This window comes from Lacerta agilis, chromosome 9 (assembly GCF_009819535.1).
Source record: "Lacerta agilis isolate rLacAgi1 chromosome 9, rLacAgi1.pri, whole genome shotgun sequence".
NCBI classification, from domain to species: domain Eukaryota; kingdom Metazoa; phylum Chordata; class Lepidosauria; order Squamata; family Lacertidae; genus Lacerta; species Lacerta agilis.
The window spans coordinates 11799121-11821181 of NC_046320.1; the positions used below are offsets into that span (position 1 = coordinate 11799121).

General features: G+C 45.9%; 1 protein-coding gene across 1 annotated transcript in view; it reads right to left on the bottom strand.

The window, feature by feature from the left end:
• PROM1 (prominin 1) overlaps positions 1–22061 on the bottom strand; it is a 104096-nt gene that overhangs the window by 19926 nt on the left and 62109 nt on the right. The window contains 7 exon segments of the mRNA XM_033160361.1: positions 628–699; positions 1850–1996; positions 5385–5469; positions 7165–7268; positions 9221–9344; positions 16350–16502; positions 17664–17823. Of these exon segments, the coding sequence (XP_033016252.1) occupies positions 628–699; positions 1850–1996; positions 5385–5469; positions 7165–7268; positions 9221–9344; positions 16350–16502; positions 17664–17823 (845 nt within the window).

The following is a 22061-nucleotide window of genomic DNA, read 5'->3' on the forward strand; positions in this document are numbered from 1 at the left end:
TTTATGCCAACACAAAGTTAAACCACAGAGCCCAGGCCTTGCTGATCAGAAGGTTGGCGGTTCGAATCCCCACAACGGGGTGAGCTCCCATTGCTTGGTCCCTACTCCTGCCCCCTAGCAGCTCAATAGCACGTCAAAGTGCAAGTAGATAAATAGGTACCGCTCTGGCGGGAAGGTAAATGGCGTTTCCATGCACTGCTCTGATTTGCCAGAAGTGGCTTAGTCATGCTGGCCACATGACCCGGAAGCTGTACGCCGGCTCCCTTGGTCAGTAACGCGAGATGAGTGCCACAACCCCAGAGTCGGACACGAGTGGACCTAATGATCAGGGGTCCCTTTACCTTTTAAAGCATAGATAAATTCACCCAAGTTCTGCTTTCGCAGGTATCCTACTTCGCTAGCTTGTATGGCCCATTGTAATGACATACACAGCATCTTGTATTAATCCTGTCTTCCAGGGAAATCATCAGATTGTTTTAGGTGAGCTTGGCTAAGCAGCTATCTACTTTAAATATATATTCTTCCATTTACAGCCGCGTCTCAACAATGGAAAATGGAATAAATAGGAGTCCGTTCAGAATAAAGACGTTCTCCTCAGAGTTTCGTTCCGATCAAATCAAAACTCACCAGTTGGTCTGCCCGTGCTTCCAAATCGTTAGCAAAGGACAAGAGATCCACTTTGGTAACACTCTTATTGATCTGCACAAGACAGAAGCAAAAATCACACCGTTTGTAGTAGCATTGAGAGAATGAAGATTGCTAGGCTTCTGGTAGTCAAGCAATATTGTTGCTCTGAATTAAAATTGGAGGCACACTGTGCTTTACAACTGAAAAGGCTGAAAGAAAGAAAGCAACATCTTGCACTGCAAATAGACAGTGGATGACCTCCTCAGAGCACATGAAGTTTTGGTCTCCCAGTGTGTGAGAGATGTGACCCTGCAGGGGGCTAAAAGGTGCACACCCAAAGCCGCATAGGTGTATTCAATACTGAATTAATTTCTCATGGAGCCATTCTCTCAAGCCACGCTAGGGAGCACTAGTACACAGAGCTTAAGTTAATTGCTTCAAAGGTTTATGGTGATTTCGTTGCAGTTTGAGATGAGTATATACAGGCGAGTGCTTATATCTTTAAAAGGCATGCCTTGGTGCCAAATACCTGTTGTGGGAATACATTTTAAGGTGCTCCTGCACCTGTTTTCTTTAAGGTAATCTTCCGCGCATAGCAAGGAAGGTAAAAGGATCCGGCAGAGGTTTGCTGCCTGGATCCCTCCGCGCTGGGGGCAAAGCGCGCCAATTTAGCCTCATTAATAATCAGTTAAGAGTTTCCCGCCCAGAAACTAGCCTAGAAACAACGTTGTGATTGGTTGTTGACAATGTTATGACGATGATTAACTTCCTAATAAATAGCCCCTGCTCTCTGTAACGGTGTGGAGAACGCGCGAGACAAGCCAGAGAGAAACCGAAAGAGAAACCAAGCCGCACAGAGCAGTGGAGCGCTTCTTCACCATTGACTGCAGTCTCTTAGTCTTTATTTCATTTTATTTCAAAAACGTTTATTTGGCCTTCTAAGTTTTGGCCACTATTTAGCTTTGCCTATCTTTCCTATCCGGAAACCTTCGGAATCTCCAGAACCTTCAGAAACCTTCGGAAACCTTCAGAACTCACGACAACTACCTTCAGGTTCATAGCCAGCGGACCCTTTTACGGCCAGTGGGAGCAGGAACTCCGGGATTACTGGTTGTCCCAGATGCTGGCTATCCCCACAACCTGTATTTACTGGGGTGGGCAGTTGGGGAAAAAACCTCTCTAAACCACATGAAAACAAGGAGTTACCTCCCCAGTGTCTTACCTCTGACAGATATGCTGCAAAGTTTATCTCATTTATTCCCGAGGAACTGAAATTCATCAAATTCTCCTTTCCCTTCTCATCAAGCAAAACTATATTGCTTAAGTTTATATTAATATGCTTGATTTTCAGCGATACATCTTCTGCATACTATAGGAGACAAAACCAGGAGGAAGCAGCTCTCACCAAATGTTAGAACATTTACAACAGCAAGTGGAGCAACCCCTACTTGCCAGCTTCTCATTTGAGACACACACAGCTTTCATCTTGACATGCAGCAAAACTAGTGTGGTAAAGTTACTGTTTGTCATTTTCTGTTGCATCAAATTTTTTTTTAAACTGCCTTGAGTGTTTCATATAAGAAAGACAGGACAAAACATTCCGAAATGAACATAATATCACCACTTGAGACTGCAGATAGGAAATATCTTTTCTGAATGCATCATTTCATATTATACTGTTTTTAAAGTGCTGTGCTAGGCCTTCTGTTACGCTTCTTTTCTATTAACAAATATTTCTTTGCTGTATGTAAAAATGCATTCTCCTCTACCTGCTATGAAGTACCCAAATCCTGTTCTATTAAATCAGGACTGCCTCATCCAGACAAAATTCACTGAGTAACGAGTGTAGAGAAATGGCCATCACTTTAAAATTCGGGGGTGCCCAAACTTTTTTCAAAGTTACCCCAAAGTTGTTGAGCATTGTTGAGCTTTTTTTTTTTTAAGATTGAAGTTTACCCCGAAGTTGTTGGGCTTTTTTTAGGATTTTACCCCAGGACATATACTGCCACGGGGGGCCGGATTAAATCGACTGGCGGGCCGGATTAGCCCCCCCCCCAGAACAGACTCTGGACATGCCTGCTTTAAATGGTGCCCAGTTATAGCTGCCTTGATGCAGTAAGCCAATAGATTCTGTGTGTACCATTTTTTAACACCTGTTTTGCACTCAGTAGACTAACAGGCAACCACCACAAGGCAGAAGAAGACTCTCGGCAACACAGAGAAGTCTGGGGATCATCTTGCTTTCTGGAGAAAAAGCAGCAGCTGGGAAGAGAGTGCTGCTTGGTTGAGCAGTCCATTGCACCCCTTAGGCTTCCCCCCGCTCCCTCCTCTTTGGCCTGGTAATCCAGGAACAACATTGTGTGTGCATTCGCACTGCAGAGGGAAAGTGTGGGACGGGCGAAAGAAGGAAGTGTGTTTCTTTCGGTGGCTCTGGCGGACGACTAACACAGGATGGTGGACAGTGGGGAAATGTGACCCTGCTGGATTTACGGGTGTCCTTTTGAGCAGGGGCGTAGCAAGCCGCTGTGCTGCTGGGGGTGGCGTCGGCGGCGCAGAGGCACCCCCCTTGGGGAGGGGCACGGCGCGTGCGTCGTGACATCGCGGCGCACGTGGATGCCGCTGAAAGGGGGAATTTACCCCTTTCCGCGACTTTTTCCGGCGCGAGGGGCGGGCCAGCGAGTAGGGGGCGTCACGTTTTCTCCCTGGCATGACACCACCTCCTCGCTGGCCTGCCCCTCGCACAGAAAAAAAGCCGCTGAAAGGGGGAAAGGGGGAGGCAAAGCAGGGGCTTGAACGCGCCTGCTCTGCTTCCCTTTCCCCCCCTCCCAGTGGTTTTTTCGGTGGGGAGGTGGGCCAGCGAGGAGGGGGCGTCATGCCAGGGACAAGCGTGACGCCCCCTCCTCGCTGGCCCACCCCTGCCGAAAAAACCACTGGGGGGGGGGGAAGGGAAGCAGAGCAGGCGCGTTCAAGCCCCTGCTTTGCCTCCCCCTTTCCCCCTTCCAGCGGCTTTTTTTCTGTGCAAGGAGGGGGTGTAATGCCAGCGACAAGCTTGACGCCCCCTCCTCACTGCCCCGCCCCTTGCGCCGAAAAATAGCCGCTGGAAGGGGGAAAAGGTGACATGCCCCCATTCGGGGCCCGCCCAGCGGGGCGGGGTGAGGGGGGGCGGCCAAAGTGGCACCCCCCTCCCCTGGAACTTGGGGCGGCCAGCCCCACCCCCCCTTGCTACACCCCTGCTTTTGAGTTATTTGAAGGGGGTGTGCTTGAAAAACCCTGTATTTCAGTGGTTCCACTGCTGCCTGGAAGGCTGTTCTCCAAAAAAAAGGGGGGTGTTCTGGGAGGATATTGGCCTCTGGGCTGTAGAGTTCCAACAGAGTTCCAACTTGTCTTCCATTATTTTCTATACATGCAGGAAACCACTGAATTAGGTCCTTTAGAGAGCATGGGTAGGCAAACTAAGGCCCGGGGGCCAGATCCAGCCCAAACGCTTTCTAAATCCGGCCCACGGCCAGTCCGGGAATCAGAATGTTTTTACATGAGTAGAATGCCTCCTTTTATTTAAAATGCATCTCGGGGTTATTTGTGGAGCCTGCCTGGTGTTTTTACGTGAGTAGAATGTGTGCTTTTATTTAAAAGGCATCTCTGGGTTATATGTGGGGCATAGGAAATAGTTCATATATATTTTTTTCCAAAATATATTCCGCCCCCCCACAAGGTCTGAGGGACAGTGGACCGGCCCCCTGCTGAAAAAGTTTGCTGACCCCTGCTCTAGAGGTCCTCTAGTAGGGAACCTCTCCCGCGAGCCTTTGGGTCTGTCTCTGGCCTCTATCTCCCTAGCCCACACCTCTGAACCTTTGAGTGATTTTGCCTGGCTGGAATGTGCCCTTGGGCTGAGATGATGCAGGGTTTGTCCTGAAGGACAGGTAAGTGCTGCGCAGAAGTAAAAGTCACATCCATTGACCCACACACTTTCGGCTCTGGCCGCATCTGCTACAGCCCCTGGAAAGCAGTCCAGGAAGGAAGGAAGGCCACTTGGGCTGAATGAGGTTTCCTGCCCCTGATCTGCTGGCTTGGGCTGATTTTTCATCAATATGCAAATGGCACTCAGCTCAACCAGAGGGGGCAGCAAAAGTTACAAGTCAGCTGGGGAGTGGATGGGTGGGCGGGCTGAACAAGTAAACTAAATCCAGGTAGGCCATAATTTATTTATTTTTAAAAGATGATTGCAGACATTCAGTACTAAAGTACCCATTATACTATAGTCAAAACAAAATAAAAAATAAAAAAATTCCTTCCAGTAGCACCTTAGAGACCAACTAAGTTTGTTCTTGGTATGAGCTTTCGTGTGCATGCATGTATCTGAAGAAGTGTGCATGCACACGAAAGCTCATACCAAGAACAAACTTAGTCTCTTAAGGCAGTGTTTTTCAACCTTTTTTGGGCAAAGGCACACTTGTTTCATGAAAAAAATCACGAGGCACACCACCATTAGAAAATGTTAAAAAAATTAACTCTGTGCCTATATTGACTATATATAAAGTAATTCTCTTGAATTTTTCAAATTTTTCCCACGGCACACCAGGCAACATCTCGAGGCACACTAGTGTGCCGCGGAACAGTGGTTGAAAAACACTGTCTTAAGGTGCTACTGGAAGGATTTTTTTTATTTTTTATTTTGTTTTGACTACGGCAGACCAACACGGCTACCTACCTGAAACCCATTATACTATAGGTTATGCTCACTGTCGATATTAACTTACCATGCTAACATTCAGAATTTCATGGATGTTGAAAAGGTTTTCCAGGTGCAGGGTGGTATAAATGCCCTTGTTTTCCTTGCAATCACTGAAGACACATGTAAAATAAACACCAGCAGGTTAACAAAAATAGCTGGCAACATTTGCCATCAAAAACCCCCCTTTTTAGATAAGTATGCCAGATATGCAAATGAACTTGTCAGAAATAATAGTGTCCTTGAGAACTATTTCTAGGTGGCCAAGAAACACTTGTGCTTCGCAAACATCCCCAACCAGATCTCCCTGGAAAACCCATATACCACCTCTTCTGAAACAGAAAGGAGTTAATCACTTACCCACGAGGCAGTTTACGCATGTGCTTAGGGCACCACAAAGTAGGGGCACATTTTTTTTTTTTAAGAATTCAACTTTAAAAAAAAAGCACCGAAGCAGTCATTATGGGAAAAACCAGTATTTTCTTAGACTTCCTTTCAGTCTACTACAGACTCCCCACCCCCGTACCCCCCCCCCGATTTTTCTGTCCTTGCTTATTCCCATCTAAACCTGGAGGAGTCTTACTAATTTATATTGAAACAATATGAGGCAATCAGATTCGGCAATAAATCTGTTTTTTATTATTGATACACTCTTCTGACTTAAATGCACTTGACTGGTTTTTCTTCCTTTTGTGTGTGTGTGTGAGAGAGAGCAGAGATTTAAAGGGGCCATGTATAAGGAATGTGTTATGTACTGAGTTGAATAGGATCCAAACTGCAGCAGGCTGATTGGTCCTAGAACAATAGGATTGAGATTGCAGCAGTCTGACTGGTCCCAGAACAATAGGATTGAGATTGCAGCAGTCTGATTGGTCCGCAGGAGCCACCCAATCCAGCTCCAGGTGGAAGTGAATCCGCACTCCGATTGGCATACAGGAGTATCCCGGAATTAGCCAATCAAGTGGGGCCCATTGTGTAAATAGTGTATATAAAGCAAACGTTTTGGGGAAACTACATTCCTCACTACTATGAGCTGAATAAAGAGCATGAAATTCACACTTGACTCCGAGTATATTTCAGAATGGAAGATCACAAAGGAGGAGGATACACAAGCAGCCAACAGTTGAAGGGAGGTCAGGTGGGCTAAAGCTCAGAACGAGTCCAGACTTGCAAAAAGAGGTTAATAATGGTGGCTTTTTGTCTATGTTTGAAGTCAGAGGAAGAACAAGTAAGTAGTAGGTAATCTGCATGGAGAAGCCAGTGAAATACTATTGGGTGACAGAGGAAAGGTGGAACTGCTCAACACCTGCTTTGCCTCTGTCTTCCCCCAAAAGAAGAAGAAGAAGAGTTTGGATTTGATATCCCGCTTTATCACTACCCGAAGGAGTCTCAAAGTGGCTAGCATTCTCCTTTCCCTTCCTCCCCCACAACAAACACTCTGTGAGGTGAGTGGGGCTGAGAGACTTCAAAGAAGTGTGACTAGTACAAGGTCACCCAGCAGCTGCATGCGGAGGAGCGGAGACGCGAACCCGGTTCCCCAGATTACGAGACTATCACTCTTAACCACTACACCACACTGGTTCTCAAAAGGAAAACAGTGCCCAGCCTGGTGATAACAAAATAAATGATACGGAGAGAGAGTTGAAGCCCCAGACAGGAAAAGAGGAGGTCTCACAAAAAGGCAGTTTTAGTGACATTCTGAAACATGTAAACCTCAGTTTAGTCTACTAGCTTCAATCATGTAGCAGTGCAAAATTTCAAATAAGCCATAACTGCATTTGTTTATATCATAATACGTGCAGAGTTACCTGTAAACTTTTTCAAACGTCAAGTTAATGTTTGGATTTTTTAAAATGATTGCAGAAAGATAGTATTTCAGCTGCTGATTCAGCAAATATGGCGTATCCAAAACCTGGAACACAACGAAAAAAACCAATGTTCTTTTTCTCCACATCGCAATTCTGAGAGCATCTCATGTGACTTCTTGAGTCTAATTTGGTTTCAAGAAAAGCCATGGACCTTAAGGTTAGAGAAAGCATGCACAATCTATTCATGTCTTAAGGCCTGGTTATAGACTTAAACCAATCCTGAATTTGGTTTTAGCACCGAGGCTGCAAACTTTTATAAACAAATAGGCAACACACTCCTTTTCTATAACCTGATCACCTAATTTAGACTGATTAGGAACTCATTAAAAATAATAATGTCTTAGGAGATGAGAAGTATTAAATGATATGAAGACCATGACAGCAGCAAGACTTTGCTATGTCCAAGTGAGACACATTTTATTGTTGCTTAGGAAATTTAACAGGCAGGTAGCCGTGTTGGTCTGACGCAGTCTATATATATATATATATATATATATATATATATATATATATATATATATGTCCATGCACACGAAAGCTTATACCAAGAACAAACTTAGTTGGTCTCTAAGATGCTACTGGACAAATTTTTTAATTTTTTTATATATTAGGAAATTTAACAATTTAAGAAAGAGAAAACCCTCACCTTAGGTGAAAAGTCTAGTAAGTCTAATTTATTCTTTGCTGTTGACCTTCCCCAAACTTTTGTGAAAAAAGTGGGAAAGGATCTACAAACGACAGAATGGACTTGGAGATCTGGAGAAATGTAATTTTTTGAATTGTCCTCAGCTGACCTGAAAGAAGACTTCTTTTGAAATTCAGTTTTGGTTGTATTTGGCCCCATTTAAAATTATAACCAGTCATATGATCTGTACTGGCACTTTTAAACAATGCATCTTTTGGACACAATCCATAACAACCCTTCTGGAATGTGTTATTGATCTAGATTTATTTTGTAGCCCAGACTTCACTGTTCTGTATCCTAAGTGTGACCTAGAATTGACAGTGACTAGATTATAGTCATTAAGATGTGCATTGAGGCCAGTTAGAAACCAATTAGGGACACAGGAAGCATCTTATACCAGATTATACTATGATGATGGTATAAGATGACGAGGCTACAATCCTATACCCACTTACACAGGAGTAAGGGTCCACTGAATTCAGTGAGACTAACTTCTGAGTTGACAGCAGCTGAGGGATGCTGTAAAGAGACTGAACTAGGAACCTGGAAGTCCAAGTTCAGATCTCACCTCTACTAGGAACAACACACACACACACACACACACACACACGGGTCCATTCACCAAACTGCAACAGGGGGATAATAGTACTAATCTATCCTATAAGGGCTGCTGATGGGAAAACAAGACGTAGAAGAAGTGCTTTAAGCAAAAAACAGCACTATGTAAATATAAATGGTTATCTAATAATAATAATTTTTATTTATACCCTACCCTTCCCAGCCAAAAACCGGGCACAGGGCGGCTAACACTAATTAAAATCACAGCAAAAACATAAAAACAATCAATTTAAAATACAGATTAAAATACAAATTCAAAATTCAAAATTAAAACTGCAGTCTCATTTCCAATTGGCCACCAATAAAAGAATGAAGCATAAGTATCAAACAGAAACCAGCCCAAAGGCCAGGTGGAACAGCTCCGTCTTGCAGGCCCTGCGGAAAGATGCCAAATCCCGCAGGGCCCTGGTCTCTTGTGATAGACTGTTCCACCAAGTCGGGGCCAATACTGAGAAAGCCCTGGCCCTAGTTGAGGCCAACCTAGCATCTTTGTTGCTCGGGACCTCCAAAAGATTATTATTTGAGGACCTTAAGGTCCTACACGGGACATACCAGGAGAGGCAGTCCCTTAGGTACGAGGGTCCTAAGCAGTGTAGGTAAACAGTGAAGTTATGCTATCTAAGGCAATACTGACTTCAGTGTGTTTTCTCATTGTTGTTGATCACTTAATGGCCTCGATATGAGGAACCTTACTTTGAATAAACTCCTGTCTTCAAACGGTTCACAAACAAGCTTCTCCACATTTCCTCCCGTGATGAAAGTGACCACTACTATTAGCATCAGAACCCAGGAGAAAAGAAAACTGAATCCAACTCCGCTGAAACAAAAGAAGGGGAAAAATAAGAATACATCTTATGAGTTAGTTTAAGAGCCAATTGAAAAGGACCAAATAAAATCAACTTACTGAAAGAGAATCGTGACAAGGAAAACAAAGACAAGCAAAGTGATTCATAATAAAACAAGCAGGGCACACAAATTTATACCGTAGCATTCCTAGCAAAGATTGCTGTTCATATAAGCTCACACAAGCAAGTGTTTGTTGTATCTATCACACACAGAGACCCATTCCAGTTTGGGGAAGGGTGTCAACTGTGGTGAGAATTTGTGAAAAAACGGAGGCAAATCAGAACGTTGGGGGCAAGCGTAGCTTTCAAGTAATAGGAATAATAGCTAGAATAGAGATAGGCTAGTAACCATTCAAACATACTAAGGTGCCATGTGCAAGGAAGACCTGGAGATACTGTAAACATGGAATGGATAAATGTACAACTCTATAACAAAGGTCCGTATAGTTAAAGCTATGGTTTTCCCAGTAGTGAGGTATGGAAGTGAGAGCTGGACCATCAAGAAGGCTGGTCGCCGAAGAATTGATGCTTTTGAATTATGGTGCTGGAGAAGACTCTTGAGAGTCCCATGGACTGCAAAAAGATCAAACATATCTGAAAGATACTCGGAGTCCAGTGTGACTTTCATGCTCTTTATTCAGCTCATAGTAGTGAGGAATGCAGTTCCCCCAAAACGTTTGCTTTATATACACTATTTACACAATGGGCCCCACGTGATTGGCTAATTCCGGGATACTCCTGTATGCCAATCAGAGTGTGGATTCACTTCCACCTGGAGCTGGATTGGGTGGCTCCTGCAGACCAATCAGACTGCTGCAATCTCAATCCTATTGTTCTGGGGCCAATCAGACTGCTGCAATCTCAATCCTATTGTTCTGGGACCAGTCAGACTGCTGCAATCTCAATCCTATTGTTCTAGGACCAATCAGACTGCTGCAGTTTGGATCCTATTCAACTCAGTACATAACACCCCTCCCCTCTAAGTTCCAGTCCTGCCTGGGAGGTTGCATCCATAGTCCTCAAGGTACGCTGGCCGCCTACGTGTGCGTTGCGGCCTGGGCTTTTCCCTGGTCAGGGGTTCTGGTTCTGGCTCGTGTTCCAAGGCTGCTGGTTGTGATGGGGCTGTTTGGTCTGGCGCAACCAGCTCGCTCTGTCGTGGCTCTGGTTCCGGTGCCCTTTCGGCCTCGCGGGTCCTCTCAGTATTTACTGATTCTGCCTCCCCTGCCGGCCCCTCCTGCTCTACGGGTCTCAATGCCCCACTGTTCCCTTGGGACTCCTCTGACCTGTCCTCCTCCTGGTTTTTTCCTGGGAATCGTCGTCGTAGCTGGTCGCAGTGGCGGCGCCAGCATTGCCCCCCCTCTGTTAGCACCTCGTATGACACGGGGCCCGTCACCCTGGTGACTGTAGCGGGTACCCATGCCGGGCCTGCCCCAAAATTCTTTGCGTACACTGGATCCTGGGCCACAAAGGTCCGGGGGTTCCTGCCTTCACCCACCACTACCTCATCCTGAGCTCTGTCGGGGTGGAGGCGGTCCAGTCTGATTGCGAGACGCCGGCCCATTAGTAGTTCAGTGGGGCTCCGGCCAGTCGTTGAGCTGGGGGTGCTGTGCTGTGCTAGAAGGAATGTGGCAAGGCGGTACTCCCAGTCCCCTTGCGTCATGCGGCGTAGGGTGTCCTTGGTGGTCCGCACCATGCGCTCTGCTTGGCCATTGGTGGCAGGGTGGAATGGTGCTGAGCGGATGTGGCGGATGGCATTCTGCGCTGTGAAGGTCTGGAATTCTTCTGACGTAAATGCGGTTCCGTTGTCTGAGACGAGAGTGTCAGGGAGTCCATGGGTTGCAAACAGCCTGCGTAGTACCCGGATGGCTGCGGATGTAGAAGTGGATGGTACCAGTGCGACTTCCAGCCATTTGGTGTAGGAGTCCACCACTATGAAGAATGTTTTCCCCTGGAAGGGGCCTGCGAAGTCCATGTGCAGGCGTGACCATGGTGCTCGGGCGGACTCCCAGGACTGCACTGGGGACCTTGGAGGATCTGGGCGGGATTCTTGGCAGGCCTGGCAGTGTTTGACCCAGGTCTCTATCTCTCCATCAATCCCTGGCCACCATACATAACTCCTGGCGAGGGCCTTCATTCTCACTACCCCTGGGTGTGTCTCGTGTAGGGCTGCAAGGACCCTTTTGCGAAGGGGCTCAGGAACGACGACCCTGCTTCCCCATAACAGGCACCCCTTGTGGGCCGACAGTTCATGTTTACGGGTTGTGTAGCCAGCGAATTCTGGCCCGGGGCTGCTGCTGGGCCATCCCCTCCACACCCAGTCCAGGACCCGGGAGATGACCCTATCTTTCTTGGAATGGTGTGCAACTTCTTGTGCCTGAATAGGGCGGTCGGGAAGCAGCTCCAGGCTCATAACCTCTTGTGCGGGTGCTGGGTCGGGGCCTGTCTCTGGTAGTGGTAGCCTGCTGAGGGCGTCTGCGTGGCCCATCGCTTTCCCAGGGCGGTGAATCAGTGCATACTGGTAGCCGGCAAGGAAAATTGACCACCTGAGGACGCGAGGAGACAGCACTTGGGGGGTCTGCTTTTCGGGGGCAAACAAACCAAGCAACGGCTTGTGATCAGTCACCACGGTAAAGGGCCGCCCGTACAAGAAATCATGGAATTTTTTTACTCCCTTCACGATTGCCAGACCTTCCTTGTCGATTTGCGAGTAGTTCCGCTCAGCTGCGGTGAGTGTCTGGGAAAAGTATGCCACTGGCACCTCTCTTCCATCTGGGAGTTGGTGTCCAAGGACGGCGCCGATGCCGTAGGGTGAGGCGTCGCATGCTAGCACCACCGGCAGCCTCTCGTCGAAGTGTGCCAAGACCGAGTTTGAGACGAGCAAGTCCTTGACTGCCTGGAATGCGGCCTCCTGGCGCTGGCCCCACACCCAAGGGGCCCGCTTGTCCAGGAGTCTGTGTAGGGGCTCTGCTACTGCTGCCTTATGGGGAAGGAAGGCATGGTAAAAGTTCAATAGCCCCAAGAAGGCCTGAAGTTCAGTCTTGCCCTTGGGTGCTGGGGCATCACAAATGGCCCGTACCTTGTCCCCAGTCGGGTGGACCCCTTCTGCATCCACCATAAATCCCAGAAAGTCCACCTGAGGCACTCCTAGTAGACACTTTTCCCGCTTCACCTTGAGACCCGCCGTCTGGAAACGGTGCAGAACGGTGCGAAGGCGGTCCTCAAACTCCTCTGCCGTGGGCCCGGCAATCAACACATCATCGAAGAAGGGGGTGACGCCAGGAATCCCTTTAAGCAGCGAGTCCATTAGATTCTGGAATATGCCTGGTGCCACGCTGACACCGAATTGCAGCCGCTTTACCTTGAACGCTCCCCTGTGCATCACAATCGTCTGTGCCTCTGCTGTGGCTTCATCTACTGGCAGCTGTTGATAGGCTTGGGCCAGGTCCAGCTTGCCAAAAAAAATTGACCCAGCCAGGGTGGCGAGGACATGGCTGACCACTGGCACTGGGTATGCATGGGCCATGAGGGCCTTGTTTATGGTACATTTGTAGTCTGCGCAGATGCGGACCGAACCATTAGGCTTGACGGGTGTGACGATCGGGGTTTCCCAGGTGGCATTAGGCACAGGCTCCAGCACTCCTTGCTCCACGAGCCGGTCCAATTCCTCGTCTATACGGGGTTTCAGGGCAAACGGGACCCGGCGGGCCTTGAGCCTGACAGGTCGTACTGTGGGGTCCAGCTGGTTGGGACGGCACGCTTGGCCGTGCCTCTTGCATTGACCTCTCGGCGGCTTCTGTTGCCAGGGCCTCCTCCAGAGCGACCTGGAACGTTAGGTCCTTCTTGGCATAGAGGCGTCGTTGCAGCTTCTCGTCCCTCAGGCCACCGACGAGGCGGTCACGCAGCATGTTCTCCAACTCTGAGAAGTTGCAGAACCGAGCGGCTTGGCAGAGGGAGGTCACAAACCCCGTTATGGTTTCCCCAGGGGCTTGCCGCTTTGCATAGAAGGCATTTCGACGAGCCACCACCGAGGGCTGTGGCGAGAAGTGCCGCTTCAGCCGTTCCACTATTGTTTTGTAAGGAACGGTAGCGACATCATCAGGCGCAAGGAGAGCCCGGGCGATTTCGAATGTCTCCTCTCAGCAGACGCTGAAGAATATCGCCCTCTTCTTGGCATCGTTGGTGACCCCTTTAGCTTCTAGAAGAAAGGTGAAACGGGTGGCGTATCCTTCCCAGTCTCCTGATGCTGGGTTGAACGGCGAGAAGCTGCTGTCCGTTGCCATCTTGAGTTCCTTGGGACCCGGAGCTGAAGCCTGGATCCACGGTGCAAGGCAGCTGTGCGGCAGGTGGCGTTGCTGCGGTGCTGTGTGTGGCAGTCAGCTCAGCGGGATCCCACCTTCGTCGCCAGTGAAAGATACTCGGAGTCCAGTGTGACTTTCATGCTCTTTATTCAGCTCATAGTAGTGAGGAATGCAGTTCCCCCAAAACGTTTGCTTTATATACACTATTTACACAATGGGCCCCACGTGATTGGCTAATTCCGGGATACTCCTGTATGCCAATCAGAGTGTGGATTCACTTCCACCTGGAGCTGGATTGGGTGGCTCCTGCAGACCAATCAGACTGCTGCAATCTCAATCCTATTGTTCTGGGGCCAATCAGACTGCTGCAATCTCAATCCTATTGTTCTGGGACCAGTCAGACTGCTGCAATCTCAATCCTATTGTTCTAGGACCAATCAGACTGCTGCAGTTTGGATCCTATTCAACTCAGTACATAACAATATCCATCCTTAAAGAAATCAGCTCTCAGTGCTCACTGGAAGGATAGATCCTGAAGCTGAGGCTCCAATACTTTGGCCACCTCATGAGAAGAGAAGACTCCCTGGAAAAGACCCTGGTGTTGGGAAAGATGGAGGGCACAAGGAGAAGGGGACAACAGATGACAAGATGGTTGAACAGTGTTCTCGAAGTGACTGGCATGAGTTTGGCCAAACTGCGGGAGGCAGTGAAAGACAGGGGTGCCTGGCGTGCTCTGGTCCATGGGGTCACGAAGAGTCGGACACGACTGAACGACTGAACAACAACAACAACACCTTAAAGGTGGTGGCTTTGATTTGCCTTCCTGTGATTGATCCATGCAGACGGCTTTGTGTTTCCAACTCAAGACCCATTGAAGAACATTTCATCTAGTTCAGCTCTGAACAACTTTTTTTTATATTCTCCTATGTGCTACCCTTACCGTTGTGACGGCACTGGGTTGCCGTTCCGCGATTGGATTTACCAGTATGCTACTTGTTGAACGGTTCACAAATCCAGTCTGTATAACGCTGACTGTACACGTAATTTGTTAAGATAGAGTTGTACATATATCCATTCCATGTTTACAGTATTTCCACTTCTTGACTTGCACATGGCACCTTAGTATGTTTGTTGTTTGAATGGTTATTAGCCTATCTCTATTCTAGCTATTATTCCAGTAAATTTGGTTTTATACTTACTAGCCAGTTTGTGGTGTTGTTGTTTTGTTTTGTTTTGTTGTACTATTATTACTGTCACATTTGATACTTTGTGTATATAATTCAAGTAACAGGAACCAAGAACTTCCAGACTATGGGTTGGAATCGGCGGCAATCTGTCCTTTCAAGTGAAGTTGTTGTTGTCCAGTCGTTCAGTCGTGTCCGACTCTTCGTGACCCCATGGGTGAAGAAGTGAAGAAGACAGTGCAATTCTAGCCATGTCTACTGAGAAGTAAGTCCCACACAATTCAGTGGGGCTTAATCCCAGGTAAATGGGGTTAGGATCGCAGCCTTAGTACTTTCCCATAAGTGGACCCCCTCAGGGTGGAGGAAAGCATTAGAATAATCTTTGAGGAACAGCTTAAAAGTTCTCTCCTCTACCCGCTTTTCGATTTCCTCCTTTGAGACTTCAGATGGATTTTGAAACGCCTGCTTCAAACAGGTTTGCTTTAGAGACTGCAGTGAAACTCTCCTTTTATACCCTAATTAGCATTAGATTTTTTTGAAGTCTTCAGTTCCCAGGATGGTTTAAAAATAGTTGCTTGCTGCCAAAGGCAGTTTCATCACAGCTATAGGAATCAATATTCTTTTCTCTATCAAAGACATTAGCCAGATCAGACACTATAGAACTTTTCCTAATCTCCCCCTCCCCCTTTTTCTTCTAATTCTTCACATCTAATTAAGGGCCCCTTCATACATCACACAGCAGCAAACTTGGTTTTCTCACCAAGTGTTCATGGAGCAGTTACCTGAAGTTCTCGGACAAGCATACCTGTACGGTACAATTGCCTGCAAGCAAATATTGGTCACATTTACATGTGACATGTTTAGGTCTGTATAAATAGCGGGTGGCGCTGTGGGTTAAACCACTGAGCCTAGGGCTTGCCGATCAGAAGGTCGGCGGTCCGAATCCCCGCAATGGGGTGAGCTCCCGTTGCTTGGTCCCTGCTCCTGACAACCTAGCAATTTGAAAGCACGTCAACGTGCAAGTAGATAAATAGGTACTGCTCCAGCAGGAAGGTAAACGGCGTTTCCGTGCGCTGCTCTGGTTCGCCAGAAGCGGCTTAGTCATGCTGGCCACATGACCCGGAAGCTGTACGCCGGCTCCCTCGGCCAATAAAGCAAGATGAGCGCCGCAACCCCAGAGTCGGGCACGACTGGACCTAATGGTCGGGGGTCCCTTTCTTTCTTTCTTTCTTTCTTTCTTTCTTTCTTTCTTTCTTTCTTTCTTTCTTTCATCCCCAAACTTATTTTGTCAATGCAGCCCTCTTAATCTGGTGACATTCTTTTCTTTTATGTTTTCATTAAAGATTTTTTCTTGTCATTACAAAAGTACATACGCTGTCTCTGTTTTCCGTTCATAGAATCTTTGCTACAGATCAGTTATATTTGATATGAGACACTTAATGTTATAAACAGTATAAGGCTGGGGAAGATTCTGAAACAAACAATAAGGACTCACGCCATCAGGAAGTTTCCTCCAGTGTTTGAGATACAGCCTCTCGTTGTTGGAGTGGCATTTTTGTCATAACCACAGGTACCACATAACAATCCCAGGTAATAAAATACAAGGATCAATATCACCATGCAGCAGAGAATTAAGCAACACAGCCACCTAGAGAAATCAATAAAAAGACAAATGTGACATTAACATGCGCGGCAGTGGGCAATTTAAACACAGATCAAAGACAAGAAAACCTACAAGCTGGAAAGCAGTTGTGTGTTGGAAAATAAAGGCATGCAAACATTTAAACATTCAAAAAACATGTCACTGGTACGTCCTTCAATTTCTAGTACTGGAATACTCTAATTTAGCCCCAAACCAGCTTTAGAAAGCCTATATTGGAGTCCTGCACCCAAAAATGAGATGGGAAGAAGAAAAATATATACAAGGTGACAGAACCTACTTTGTTTATTTACTTCAACACCCCCTACTTCTTAATCACTGTGATTGGATTGCACTGGAAAAATCCACCAAAATAAGATTTCCACACCCTCATTAAGATATGTGCATTTACCCAGTCACCTAGGTTTCATTTGTCAGAAAAGAAAAGGGGAAAGTGAGGGGTGGAGGGAGGTTGTGTCTTCCCAAAAATTTGGATAAACCAAAGAAAGAAAGCTATTCAGGGGGACTCCCTGACCTGCTTCAACACATCTTGTTCATAGCACAATCCAATTTGGGAACACACAAGTCTTCCCTAAGACACCCAGATTTGCCTTGTTATTTGGGATACATACAGAGCCAATCCACAACCCTACTAGATACTTTCACCACACTGTGTATAAGGTGGAATCTACACACATATTAAAAACCACTGTGAAAATGCTTTTAAAAAAAGTTTTGAAAAATATATTGAATTTGCCATAGCTCACCATCGCCATCTAGTGTCACATTTGTATATTGCATTTTACAACACACTTTAAAAAATTTATTTGCAGCGGTATAGCTGCGTCGTCAAGTCACCTGTTTAGTATCAGTTTTACTGGTGTTAATCCTCAGTGCTCACACTATGCATTTTTACCACTTACAAGACTCACAGCTTCCCCTAAGAATATTGCGAAAAAAGTTTGTTAAGGGTGCTGAGAGTTGCTAAGAGACTCTTCACACAGATACAGTTCTCAGCACCTTTAACAAACTACATTTCCCAGGATACTTTGAGAGAAGTCATGCCTGTTAAGTGGTGCAAGAGTGTTTTAATGTATGATGTGGATGTGAGCTGGCACACTAACTGCAGTGTGGCCCTTTGCGCATCAATATCCAGACAGTATTACGTACCTGTAGAAATCATACTGCTCCACCACGGGAAAATATTCTTGAACGTATGTCTCACCCTGAGTAAGATATAGGGTGAAGTCTGCTATTACCTTGTGGATGGGAAGCATTTTAGTAAAGCTTGTGATATTTGAACCAACAGCTTCCAGTACACTTTTAATATCTGAAATAAATGAGTGTGTTTATGATGATTATTATAATGCTACACAAGATAAAACTATTTATCACATATTTTAAAAAAAGAAAGCTTATTGGATTGCAGCTCTAGGCAGCAGAATAAGGCATGAAGAAGCATGAAACTGAAAAAAAGCAAGCCACAAGTACAATTTCAATGTAAAATGGCATTTTAATGTGCTCTCTCTCACACACACATATACAAACATACCTGTACATACATGCAAAGGTAGTACTAAATGTAGCGCATGTTGATGCAAGCCACAGTTTTCTGCTTCTGTGTACTGAAACTGTGGTCTACTGGTAAACCTGTGTCTGGGGTATTCTACTTCAGATTGCGCTGTGTGTGTGTGTGTGTGTGTGTGTGTGTGAATCTCCTGAGTTGTACAGCCCAGAAACAGATTTCTCACTTCAGTGAGACCAGACCAAAGATCAGATTGTCTTCTCTAGGCAGTTTCAGTATTACAATCACTGGGTTAAAAACTTGAATCCCAATTTACCATAAGCCTCGTGCCGCTGTGGATTAAACCACAGAGTCTAGGGCTTGCTGATCAGAAGGTCGGCGGTTTGAATCCCCGCAATGGGGTGAGCTCCAATTGCTTGGTCCCTGCTCCTGCCAACCTAGCAGTTCGAAAGCACGTCAAAGTGCAAGTAGATAAATAGGTACCGCTCCAGCGGGAAGGTAAACGGCATTTCCATGCACGGCTCTGGTTCGCCAGAAGCGGCTTTGTCATGCTTGCCACATGACCCAGAAGCTGTCTGCGGACAAACGCCGGCTCCCTCGGCCTATAGAGCGAGATGAGCGCCACAACCCCAGAGTCGGAAACGACTGGACCTGATGGTCAGGGGTCCCTTTACCTTTACCTTACTTTGTAGAGAGAAATCTCTATCTGGTCCGCATCTCGGATATGCATGCAATCGTCACCCAATTGAGAATGTAATACATGAACCGGGTTGTACCATGTTTATTTGCACACCATCTCCGATTAAGCATCCAATAATTGTAATAAAAACAGTAAACGTATGCAAACATTGCATAGCCCAGTTTACCACTTTCTTTCTGTGAATCTGAGATTCACTGTGGGCTGAGATTTGTATCTGGAAGTAACAAGCAATCAGAGTGAGCTCCGCGTTAAGGCCCAACTCAGAAAACGGAAATAATGAACATTGGCTGCTTTTAAATTCCTAATGATTTCAATCAGTCTGTGCAACAAACATGATAAATTTCATCCCTAATGGCTACACAGTAGCAGCAGATATTTTTAAAGCTATCTAATGCCACTTTGTTGGAAAAAAAAACAATATCATGCAAAAGGAGTATAAGCACACTGTTTAAAGTTCCTATGATGGAAAGAATGGGCAACCGTGACTTTCAATATGCATTAAAAGTAATTTTGAATTTTAAAATCCAACCATTGCGTCAACATATGCCAAAATGAACCCCATTTCAAAAATTTATTGTCTCTACATGAAATCTTAAGAGTTCACATGCCCCCCCAAATCGAGGTACATCTCTTTTCACTGAGATAAAGTGCCATAATCATTCTGTTTGAGAAGTAAAGTACTTGAAACTGCTCTCACTTATTTTATTTCGTCTGCACTGAAACCGTTGTAAGCGTGGGACACAATCCAGAACAAGTGTGAAGACAGACAGACATATTTAAGGGGAAGCGTAGAAGATGAACACTTCCAATATTTTTATATAACCCACGTGTGCACCTGTGCACCTGCATTCAATTCATCACCTTTAATGAAAAAACCAACGTAAATAACTGGGAAACTGCTTCAGGGACTGAGTTATATCAATGTTGATAAAAGATGAGACTTAATAGGATGGCTAACCATGGTACTCCGACGTCAGAGGGTAAAAATGATTTGGAGAATGGAAGAAATATGCAGGTTTTTATGAAAATGTGTTGATTATATTATTTTTTAAGGTAGGAATTAGAAGTAATAAGAGCAATAGTTTACTGAGTTAAGAGAAGAAAGGATATAAGAAGTTAAGATTTGGAATGTGATGTTTCATTTGATAATAATAAGTTTTATGATATAAGATGTGTTGATATTTTATTTGAAGATTAAGAATAATGGTGAATGATTGTTAAATTAGTTACAAAGTTACTAAAGTAAATTAGAATTGAACGCAGAAGAGAGAACGGAGGAAGTCCCCCAAATAAGATTCAAAATAAGAGTATGATATATAGATTGGTGTGTTCCTGTGTTTTCGTTGTGTCAGAGGTTTGTATTAGTTTTTATTTGATTGTTATTTGTATTGTGTGTTGAGTTTGTTTTTATATGTACAATGTATGTTTTTTATTTGCTGTTTTTATGTGGAAATACCAATAAATTTTCTTTTTTTTTTTAAAAAGAGTTATATCAATGTCAACTACAACTGGCTTCCCCCTTTTAAAAATCAACCACCTGGAAAATGCCACACAACGTATGTTTTTCAGAAACGGCCGCTTTCCCGGTAAAGGGGTGGGTGGCAGTTGCGACCACGCGTGGCGGTTCCCCCTCTTCCCGAAGCCACGCCATATTTGCCCCTGGGCCGCCACAGTGCCTGCTGGGTTCCAGCCAAACCCAGTTTTGAAATTTCTGGCCAATCCTTGGTGGGACGGGACAATCGGAGCAGATTCATTTCGCTCTAAGAGTACAAAAGGAGGCCGGCGCCGCTCTCAGCTGCACAGTCGGCCCCAGAGTGTCACCCACCAAGCCCACCCTCTAATCTTGTTTTCTTGCAGGCTAACCTTTCCTTTCCTTTCCAGGCACGCGGGCGTTATGGTCGTACGACGGTTGCTGTCTTCAGAGCCGGGGAGGAATTTTCCCTGCTCTGCAGGTTTTGCCTTCCCCATAGCAAATGTCAGAGCTTTGGCGGTTTAGAGCACGGGTAGGCAAACTAAGGCCCAGGGGCCGGATCCGACCCAATCGCCTTCTCAATCCGGCCCGTGGGCAGTCCAGGAATCAGCGTGTTTTTACATGAGAAGAATGTGTGCTTTTATTTAAGATGCATCTCTGGGTTATTTGTGGGGCCTGCCTGGTGTTTTTACATGAGTAGAATGTGTGCTTTTATTTAAGATGCATCTCTGGGTTATTTGTAGGGCATAGGAATTTGTTCTTCTTCTTCTTCTTTTCAAAATATAGTCTGGCCCCCACAAGGTCTGAAGGACAGTGGACTGCCCCCCTGCTGAAAACATTTGCTGACCCCTGCTTTAGACCATATGCAGAATCCTTTAGTCAAACATCTGAAGAAGGGGTGACGTGGTGACTCACCCGCTTCCTGTGGCGGCGATAACAGGGCACCCCGTTAGAGGGGTCATGAGGGTAGTCTCTGTCCACAAGCGCACGCTGGAGGGGCCACAGAGCTACCCTCAGCAATTTGGGAGGGACCAGCTACATAAACTGCTAACTGACCCTGTCATGCCTCAGACCCCCAGCAGAAGGCTGAGAGGGATACATGCCCAATACCTCTTGCAAGGCGTAGCTACACCTGAATTCAATCAAGTTGTGGCAATTTAATCCCAGATATATGTTGTCGTGTCTTTTCCTTTCACCGTGAGGCCTGGCTCCTGGAGGGAAGGGGTGCTGCGTCTGGGTTCGCAAGGAGTCAACTTCAATAATAACAATAGTAGTAGTAGTAGTAGTAGTAATAATAATAATAATAATAATAATAATAATAATAATAATAATAATAATTTATTTATGCCCCACCCATCTGGCTGGGTTTTTTCAGCCACTCTGGGCGGCTTCCAAAAAAAAGATTAAAAATACATTAAAACATCAGACATTATAAACTTCCCTAAACAGGGCTTCCTCCAGATGTCTTCTAAACGTCAGATAGTTGTTTATTTCTTTGACATCTGATGGGAGGGCATACCACAGGATGGGTGCCACTACTGAGAAGGCCCCCTGTCTGGTTCCTGTAACTTCACTGTTATACAGTGGTTCCACTGTTATACAGTGGGCACTGTTATACAGTAGTTCCGCTCTTTCCTCCTGGGCCGTGTTCAGAAAGTGGTGGTGGGGGATGAGTGTTCAGACCCCTGGGCTCTCACTTGTGGGGTGCCTCAGGGTTCTGTCCTCTCCCCCATGCTTTTTAATATCTATATGAAGCCGCTGGGAAAGATCATCAGGGGGTTTGGGTTGGGTGTTCATCAATATGCAGATGACACCCAGCTCTACCTCTCTTTTAAATCAGAACCAGTGAAGGCGGTGAAGGTCCTGTGTGAG